This window comes from Sprattus sprattus (assembly GCF_963457725.1).
Source record: "Sprattus sprattus genome assembly, chromosome: 14".
Taxonomy (NCBI): Eukaryota; Metazoa; Chordata; class Actinopteri; order Clupeiformes; family Clupeidae; genus Sprattus; species Sprattus sprattus.
This window is the reverse complement of record NC_137912.1, coordinates 1031672-1041365: the sequence shown is the minus strand read 5'-3', so window position 1 is coordinate 1041365 and position 9694 is coordinate 1031672. Positions and strand designations below refer to the sequence as shown.

Genomic DNA, 9694 nt, shown 5'->3' with positions numbered 1-9694 from the left:
CTATTTTACCACCCGGGAATAGCCCGTTAGTGCACTTTTAATCGGACACTTTTCGCTTGACTAGCGGGGGCAATTATGCCGTGATTGATTAACAAAGAATTGTCTGAATTCGTTAGGGAGGTATACGTTAGCCATGTCGATGTCAGTAGCTTATTATGATTGCTCGCTTGCTAAGTGACGGCACCACACACACTGCAGTCTGACAGAGCGCGCTAGTGCGAGCAGATACGTACACACAGCGTGATGATGCCACATCCTCTCTGATTAGAGTGTCCCAAATGTTGAAAATGAACGGTCTCTTGATCTCTCACCACTGAGGGCATCGAGGAGTCGGGGCATCGAGGAGTCAAGAGGGGGAGTCAAGAGAGCTCTCTTAGAATCGGAACACAGTGATTGTGTTGACAAAGCTCTGCAAAAGCTATGTATCACGTCCTGCAGTTCACGTTACAACCGAGCTGACGAGAGCGGACAAGGATCTCAACTGCTGATGTGCACTGGTTGTGGTTAACTTGCTTAGCTTCTGTTAGCTAAACTAACGGTGCACTGTTTAACTTGGTTAGCTTCCGTTAGCTAAACTAACTGTGCACTGCTTAGCTTCCGTTATCTAAACTAACTGAACCATGGCAAGCAAAACGATAAACCTCATGCGTTAAGGTTGACAGCTTGGGTATGATCAGTGTGTGTGAAGGTGATATGTGTGTGTGAAGGTGACTAACGTGAGTTAGCTGGTTAGCTTGCATAGCTTTGGTTATAAGAATACAGAGCTAGGGGATACTGGGGTAAGCAGCTCGACCAGTGAGAGAGACGGTGCGCTGGCCAATGATAGCCCACCTCATTTGCATACCGAGACAAGAATGAATACAGAAATAAATGCAGCCAGAAATGTAAATGTAGGAGAAAGAAATGTAAAAAGGCGCGAGAAGAAATAAATACGGTACGGGAAATAGTACGGTAAAAAATGTGTAAATAAATAGAAAAATAAAAGGAGGAAGAAATGTATTTGGGAATTAATGTAAGCGTAAATAAATGTAACAGTAAATAAAAAGGACTCATTTTCCATTTCCATTCACATAACTGCATGATATATTTTTTCTAATGCTTTTCTTTGGTGCATTTTTAGTCATTTTATTTATTTATGACTCACATTTTTACATATGTATTTATTTTTAATTATGTCATTTTTGGCTTTCCATACATATGGTCCATTATATATATTTAACAATAATTAATATATACAACTAATTCATGTTAAATATGTTATCAGTGGTCTTTTACTCACACAGTATGAGTCAGTCAGTAAATTAATCTTGATCTGTTCATGATGTTTTCCTCCACAGCTCTGCCCACAGCTACACTGTCTGTAGAGCCTCCTCAGGGTCCATACTACCCTGGAGATGAAGTCACTCTGAGGTGTGACATAGCAGAGTACACAGACTGGGATGAGTATTACTGGTTCAGAGGTAGTGACAAGATTCACTCTGGGTCAAGTCAAACCACCACCATCTCCCTCCCTGCTGATGTTGGCCAGTACCAGTACTCATGTGGAGGAAAGAGAGGATCTAGACCAATGACTTCCCAGCGCAGTGACCCTGTCTCTATCACTGTCACAGGTGAATACAGCTACAATGATGATATTTAAAATGATAATTACATCTATTAACTTAATCGCTCATGTTCATAAGTGTTTTAACAGTTTGTTTAGTTTTGATAAGTTAAGTTATCACAACCAGGCAGAAAAAGTATTATTGTTATAAAAGGTAACCATTGAGTGTGTGTGTGTGTGTGTGTGTGTGAGAGAGAGAGAGAGAGAAAGAGAGAGAAAAAGAGAGAGAGGGGTAGATATCGTAGTTTTGCTTTCATCATATTTTAATTTGTAACCTTTAAATAAGAGGAGTTTGAGTAACGAAAGATTGATTCATTCAGGGTCATGGTAGTGTTGGTAGAGGTATAGTTAATGACGATCCTTCTGTCATATGGTCCATTATGTATATTTTACGATAGATAATCTAAATAACTAATTAATGTTAAATATGCTGTAGGCGGTTTTTTACTAACACAGTATGAGTTAGTCAGTAAATGAATCTTTGTCTGTTAATGATGTTTTCCTCCACAGCTCTGCCCACAGCTACACTGTCTGTAGAGCCTCCTCAGGGTCCATACTACACTGAAGATAAAGTCACTCTGAGGTGTGACATAGCAGAGTACACAGACTGGGATCGGTATGACTGGTACAGAGGTAGTGGCCACATTGACTCTGGGCGAACTCAAACCATCACCATCTCCCTCCCTGCTGATGTTGGCCAGTACCAGTACTCATGTGGAGGAGAGAGAAGATCTAGTCCATGGACTTCCCAGCTCAGTGCCCCTGTCTCTATCACTGTCACAGGTGAATACAGCTACAATGATGATATTTAAAATGATAATTTCATCTATTTATTTATACATTTTAATATGATATGGATATTGTCCCTGAGGTAAAGAAAAAGTAAAACTGTGGCTTCATCTCAAGTCCTCATAGATAGAGATAGAGATTACAAGATTAATGATAATTAAAATGTGAAGGGTCAAAATAGTTATATTACAATACAGTTTTATTTAAAATGTTTCACCTCAACATCAGTCATCATAACATGCCTCACAGCTGTGAAATAGTACAAGGACATGTTTAATACTATTAGTCTAGTTACCAAGGTTGGGCCCAATGCCTGTATCCAGATAGACATGGAACAGTTCACACACTCATTATCCTTTGCTCCTTCTTCTCTCCATGTGTTCCTCTGCAGCCCTGCCTTTGGCTACACTGACTGTGGAGCCCCAGAGTCCTGTGTTCACTGGAGAGACAGTCACTCTGAAGTGTGTGATAGAGTCTCTCAGTGGCTGGGTGTATAAGTGGTATAAAGACAGGGTTAACAATGCTGTGTTTGAGGGAGACACATTTACTCTAAAAGAAGTTACTGAATCACATAACGGCAAGTACTGGTGCAAGGGAGAGAGAGAAGAAAGACCCACATCATCTCAAATCAGCGGTGAAACAACTGTTAAAGTTCAAGGTAGATGGCAAGATGAATTATAATGATTGTTATATTACAATACAGTTTTATTTCAAAGGTTGCACCTCAACATCAGTCATCATAACATGCCTCACAGCTGTGAAATAGTACAAGGACATGTTTAATACTATTAGTCTAGTTACCAAGGTTGGGTCCAATGCCTGTATCCAGATAGACATGGAACAGTTCACACACTCATTGTCCTTTGCTCCTTCTTCTCTCCATGTGTTCCTCTGCAGCCCTGCCTTTGGCTACACTGACTGTGGAGCCCCAGAGTCCTGTGTTCACTGGAGAGACAGTCACTCTGAAGTGTGTGATAGAGTCTCTCAGTGGCTGGGTGTATAAGTGGTATAAAGACAGGGATAACAATGCTGTGTTTGAGGGAGACACATTTACTCTAAAAGAAGTTACTGAATCACATAACGGCAAGTACTGGTGCAAGGGAGAGAGAGAAGAAAGACCCACATCATCTCAAATCAGCGGTGAAGCAACTGTTAAAGTTCAAGGTTGACTTGAAATAAGATTCATTATCATTATTGTTATTGTTATTGTTATTGTTATTGTTATTGTTATTATTCTTATTCTTACTTTGTATTATTGTGTGTGTGTTTGTGTGTGTGAGTGTGTGTGAGTGTATGTGTGTGTGTGTGTGTGTGTGTGTGTGTGTGTGTGTGTGTGTGTGTGTGTGTGTGTGTGTGTGTGTGTGTGTGTGTGTGTGTGTGTGTGTGTGTGTGTGTGTGTGTGTGTGTGTGTGTGTGTGTGTGACTCTCTCTCCATTCTACACATGCAGATTCTGGTTCCTTCATCCTGTTCGCAGTCAGAGCGGTGATGGGAATCTCCTTGGTCCTGGTGGGAGCTCTTTCAGTCTTCCGGCTGCACCAAACAAAATATCTCTCAGGTAAAACAACAACAGTGACATAAATTAGTCTCACCTAACATATAAGCTAATTACAAATGTCCTGAAAAAGGTGAATAGAAAATATGATTGTTCGTCATGACACCTTTCCAGTTTCATTTGTTGCTTTTGTTTAAAGGTTTTTGTTTGACCACTGCAGCAACGTGAGTAACATTCTTCATATTGGCTTCATTAGTCACACATCATCCCTTTGTCAGACATGACAGACAGATCTGTGTGTCCCTGTAGAGACCAGCAGCAGCATCAGCAGCAGATGAGCACCAATCAGACTTCAGACCAGGGCCAGAGCACCAATCAGACTTCAGACCAGGGCCAGAGCACCAATCAGACTTCAGACCAGGACCAGAGTCAGTCTGCAGGAAGAGGGGGGTCTGAGTCAGAGTATATTCCTCTGCAGAACAGTAAGATTGACTCTTTTGGTACTGTGTATGGTGTGTGTGTTATATATGATAATGAACAGTAAGATTGATTCTTTTGGTACTGTGTATGGTGTCTGTCTGTGTGTTATATATGATAATGAACAGTAAGATTGATTCTTTTGGTACTGTGTGTGGTGTGTGTGTTATATATGATAATGAACAGTAAGATTGACTCTTTTGGTACTGTGTATGGTGTGTGTGTGTGTTATATATGATAATGAACAGTAAGATTGACTCTTTTGGTACTGTGTATGGTGTGTGTGTTATATATGATAATGAACAGTAAGATTAACTCTTTTGGTACTGCGTATGGTGTGTGTGTGTTATATATGATAATGAACAGTAAGATTGATTCTTTTGGTACTGTGTATGGTGTGTGTGTGTGTGTTATATATGATAATGAACAGTAAGATTGATTCTTTTGGTACTGTGTATGGTGTGTGTGTTATATATGATAATGAACAGTAAGATTGATTCTTTTGGTACTGTGTATGGTGTGTGTGTGTTATATATGATAATGAACAGTAAGATTGACTCTTTTGGTACTGTGTATGGTGTGTGTGTTATATATGATAATGAACAGTAAGATTGACTCTTTTGGTACTGTGTGTGGTGTGTGTGTGTTATATATGATAATGAACAGTAAGATTGACTCTTTTGGTACTGTGTATGGTGTGTGTGTGTGTGTGTGTTATATATGATAATGTATAGAACAGTAAGATTGACTCTTTTGGTACTGTGTATGGTGTGTGTGTGTTATATATGATAATGAACAGTTGATTGACTATTTTGGTACTGTGTATGGTGTGTGTGTTATGATAATGAACAGTAAGATTGACTCTTTTGGTACTGTGTGTGGTGTGTGTGTTATATATGATAATGAACAGTAAGATTGACTCTTTTGGTACTGTGTATGGTGTGTGTGTTATATATGATAATGAACAGTAAGATTGACTCTTTTGGTACTGTGTGTGGTGTGTGTGTTATATATGATAATGAACAGTAAGATTGACTCTTTTGGTACTGTGTATGGTGTGTGTGTGTGTGTGTTATATATGATAATGTATAGAACAGTAAGATTGACTCTTTTGGTACTGTATATGGTGTGTGTGTTATATATGATAATGAACAGTAAGATTGACTCTTTTGGTACTGTGTATGGTGTGTGTGTGTTATATGATAATGAACAGTAAGATTGATTCTTTTGGTACTGTGTATGGTGTGTGTGTTATATATGATAATGAACAGTAAGATTGACTCTTTTGGTACTGTGTATGGTGTGTGTGTGTTATATGATAATGAACAGTAAGATTGACTCTTTTGGTACTGTGTATGGTGTGTGTGTTATATATGATAATGAACAGTAAGATTGACTCTTTTGGTACTGTGTATGGTGTGTGTGTTATATATGATAATGTATAGGGTTTCTTACTTATCAGAGACGTCCTTGTTAGAACAATTATGGCAAACTAAAATTATGGGATGGTCAGTTGTCACAGGATGGTGAGATGAGGTGTGGTTACTGGCATATCTTAGTTATAGGAATGAATCTCTCTCATTGTAACCATTTGAATCTATTTCTCCCCATAGGAAGTACAGATGTGTATGACACCATCACCCCCCTATATATGCCACTGCAGAGAGGTCAGTGTGTTCATATTCTGAAATATCTGGACAGATTAATTTAACTCTTTATGCACTGTATTATGGGCTCATTTTTATCACCCATTTATATCTGAGACAGGTGCTTCAGATGTCTATGAAAAAATTAAATCATCAAATGACTCTCAAGAAGGTATGCATATTGTTCAACTAAACATCCATCTTCCATCTGCAGAAGCATTCACACTGACAAACTACTGGTACTGATACATTATTAGTGCTGACTTTAGTTTTTAAGAGTTAAGTAGTTAATTGAGTATTGTTTCATAACCAGTTTGGATAATGAAAATGCATATAATATTTCAAAAGTGATTATTGTTGTTATGTGTTATGGACCTGACATTGATAATCTTACAAACATTATACTAAATAAGTAGAACTACTCTGTACACTCTGTACAAAGAGTAGATGTGGAGTAGATGTGGAGTAGATGTGGAGTAGATGTGGAGAGTATGAAGACAATCCTCCTAACTTCTGTCTTCTTCTCTAGATGATGAGGAAGGATATGAGGATGTGGTTCCCTCCGACACTAGAGCAGAGGAACATGTGTAACTGAGGAAAAGAAAGGGAGAGGTAAGAGCTGGACACTGTGGGCCTGAACAAAATGAATAGTTGTGTGATGCCTGAACAAAATGAATAGTTGTGCAATGCATGAACTAAATTAATATCTGGAAGTTGTGCGATGCATATCACCACTTCACTATTGGTATTTGGTGAATGAGGAAGTATAAAAGCAGTGTGTGTATTATGTACATTATATCAGTTATTTTGGAGGCAATAAAACTCTATTTTCCACCTTTTAGATGATATAACATCCATAAAGCCTCATGGACCGGTTACCAAGGCTTAGGACTTCCCAAACGTCCAAGAGTCACGGCTGTTTTTCGGTTCTATTTTTGAGTTTCATGCCTTTGAGTATCTATTTGAAATAGAGCATTCATGCTCTTAACGTGCCAATGCCATTTCCTCAAATGTGTAGATTGTAAATGTAAACAGCCACATACGTACATCTTTGAATATGTTTAGCAAAGGTCAGATAAATGACAATGGCCTATTCAATCCTTAATTTGAGTTGTCTTAAGACTGTGAAAGGCTGTGTTCAACTCTCATAAAATATGCTAGGTGACAGCCAATTAGCTTCTGTATTACTGTAAATATTTACATATTGATCAACATCATAACACCCTTTTTATTTGAATGCATTTTTACAAGTTCACTTTATCGTCTGTAGATGTATCATATCAGGTATTTTGGAGGCAGTTCAACTCTTTTCCTTTTAGATGATATCCTATAACATCCGTAAAGCTCCATCTACCGGTTACCAAGGCTTAGGACTTCCATAACGCCCAGGAGAGTCACAGCTGTATTTGATTGTATTTGATTACTCTTTTAACTTGATGCAGTTTATAAACTTTTATTCATTGAAATACTTACTTTTTCAGGATGACTGTCTAATATGCTTGTGTTTATTACACATATGGTATATTTGTATTCATTTTGTATTCATATTTACATCAGATTCTCTGTTTTCATAATATATGTATTTTGTATATTGGAAATAAAAGTAATTCATTCATTAATACTCTCTTGTGCTTCTCTGACCTGGGGTAGGCAAGACGTCAATAGTCCCTGTTAGTGGAAAACAATGTTGTTTTATCATATTGACTGTGACTACCACTCAGAGCTTCACCTGATGATCTATATTATCCATTGAAGAGCAGTTAAACCCCTCTGAGAACAAGCGGTGTTCCCTGTTCATGGGACTCAGAGACACAACAAGTCTATGAGCCATTTGGTGACACTTTCACACCTTCCCTCAGGACAATCTCTTTCTCTTACCAGAAATGCTTACATTCTGACCTATGTCCAAATAAAAGCACAATTACAACTAGATATAAGATGCACTGAATGATTATATTTATTAATAGTGGTTAACACTGTTGCCTCACAGCAAGAAGACCCTGAGGTCGTGGGTTCGTATCCTGGTCCTTCCAGGTCCTTTCTGTGTGGAGTTTGCATGTTCTCCCCGTGTCTGCGTGGGGGTACTCCGGTTTCCCCCACCATCATAAAGAGATGCATCACATTGTGAAAATAAATGTATATGTCATCACTGCCTCTCACTTTCTTTACAACTTCAATCCTCCCATGTTCTGTGTGTGTGAGGGGGCGGGGAGGGGAGGGTGTGGAGGTGGGGTCTGTCTCTTGTGAGTCTCTTTCTCTTTCATCACACTCAAAGATCTCAATCACTCAGTAACTGGACGGCACACAGTATGGAGCTCCCTCCTCTAGGCCTGCTGTTAGGTGAGTTATGCCTGCTTGTGTGGCTTCTGGATGTTTCTCTGTACCTCTCTGCTCTGTATGAGTGTGCATATGTAGGCCTAATTAGACTTCATTATTTGTTTCCTCTCTGAACATTTCACAATCTTTATTTAAAACACACACACACACACTTCCATCAAGCAAAGGAGGGGTTCAAGACAGTGTTTTTTTCATTTGTTCTTTGTGAGAGATGAAACTGTTAGGTGAGTTATGCCTGTTTGTGTGGCTTCTGGTCTGGATGTTTCTCTACCTCTCTGCTCTGTATGGGCAGCCTAGTTAGACTACATTATTTGTTTCCTCTCTGAACATCTCACAATCTTTATTTAAAACACACACACACACACACACACACACACACACACACACATACACCAGCTTCCATCAAGCAAAGGAGGGGTTCAAGAGAGTGTTTTTTTAAAAGAGTGTGTAGAGGCAGTTTCGTCACAATTTTTCATTTGTTCTTTGTGAGAGATGAAATTCATCGACGTGAGGCTTCTTGAAAGTGTCAAACACTGTTGCCCTCTGAGTCTAAACATCCCTGTCACAGTTTACAGCTCTAACAGTGGGACATCAGGCATTTGCTTGTTATCAAATATGCAACATTACTAAACTAACAACAGTATTGGACATGAAGTACACAAACAATAGTATAAATATTACTAAATAAATGATTACCCTCTTCTAGAGTGGTAAGGCCAGAAAGAATGCATATCTGTAGTGTTTGGACTTTAAAGTAGCCCACTGCAGACAGAACTCTCTACAGTCTCTAAAGCTGGGAGCACACACACCTGTGGATGTGCCTGCATTTGGATGTGTGCATGCATATGTTCTTTTGAGTGTCTGTGCTGTAAAGATAGTGCATGACAGTGCAAGAACTCAGTGCAGTAAAAAGTGTCTGTTTCTTTCTGTCAGTGAAATATTTAATACAGATATTCTGTCATTGCTTCAAGGCTTTTTGTCTTGTTTCTGTATGTCATACAGTATATATGATCACAGTGGTAACTCTAATTGAATGTTGAATGCTGTAATGATTTGCACAAGAATCTTCCAGTGCTTAAACTAAGCGAACACTTAGGGCCTGATTTACTAACATTGCGCCCGCAGCTTAATCTGCGCCTTTGCCAAAGCGCAAATTACAGCACAGTGTTTTTCATCCTATTTATCAAACAAGAACGTCGTCGTCATTAGCGCCTTACCCCACTCATTAGTGTTAATAGCGCCCCGCTAAAATACGGTAGACATAGCCTGCGTTTTCCTGCCACCATGGATGAGGAGTTAAAATTAGAATTAGAGCTTTTGGTTGATGAGGTTACAGCAAACTAACCCGG

The 9694-nt window shown here is 39.0% G+C and overlaps 1 protein-coding gene across 3 annotated transcripts; it reads left to right on the top strand.

The window, feature by feature from the left end:
• The first annotated feature begins 287 nt into the window (after positions 1-287).
• On the top strand, positions 288-7483 carry LOC308375394 (uncharacterized protein). 3 transcript variants are annotated; one of them, XM_080851524.1, is made up of 11 exons: positions 288-1610; positions 2114-2386; positions 2784-3050; positions 3290-3532; positions 3841-3948; positions 4085-4109; positions 4195-4367; positions 5976-6029; positions 6130-6180; positions 6538-6620; positions 6851-7483. In XM_080851524.1, exons 1-10 carry the CDS (start codon positions 1319-1321, stop codon positions 6597-6599), a joined length of 1548 nt encoding a protein of 515 aa, XP_080707650.1. In that variant the 5' UTR covers positions 288-1318; the 3' UTR covers positions 6600-6620; positions 6851-7483. The 3 variants fall into 3 exon arrangements, with proteins under 3 accessions (XP_080707650.1, XP_080707649.1, XP_080707651.1); XM_080851523.1 differs by having other exon boundaries at positions 3290-3556; XM_080851525.1 differs by lacking the exons at positions 4085-4109; positions 5976-6029; positions 6130-6180; positions 6538-6620; positions 6851-7483 and having other exon boundaries at positions 3290-3556; positions 4142-4331.
• The last annotated feature ends 2211 nt before the right edge of the window (positions 7484-9694 follow it).

Excerpts from the sequence above, each read along its gene's own strand:
- LOC308375394 (XM_080851523.1), top strand. The coding sequence starts at position 1,319 with ATGATGTTTTCCTCCACAGCTCTGCCCACAGCTACACTGTCTGTAGAG. Across the intron at positions 6,030-6,129 it reads ATATATGCCACTGCAGAGAG|GTGCTTCAGATGTCTATGAA; the intron begins GTCAGTGTGTTC and ends TATCTGAGACAG. Across the intron at positions 6,181-6,537 it reads ATCAAATGACTCTCAAGAAG|ATGATGAGGAAGGATATGAG; the intron begins GTATGCATATTG and ends CTTCTTCTCTAG.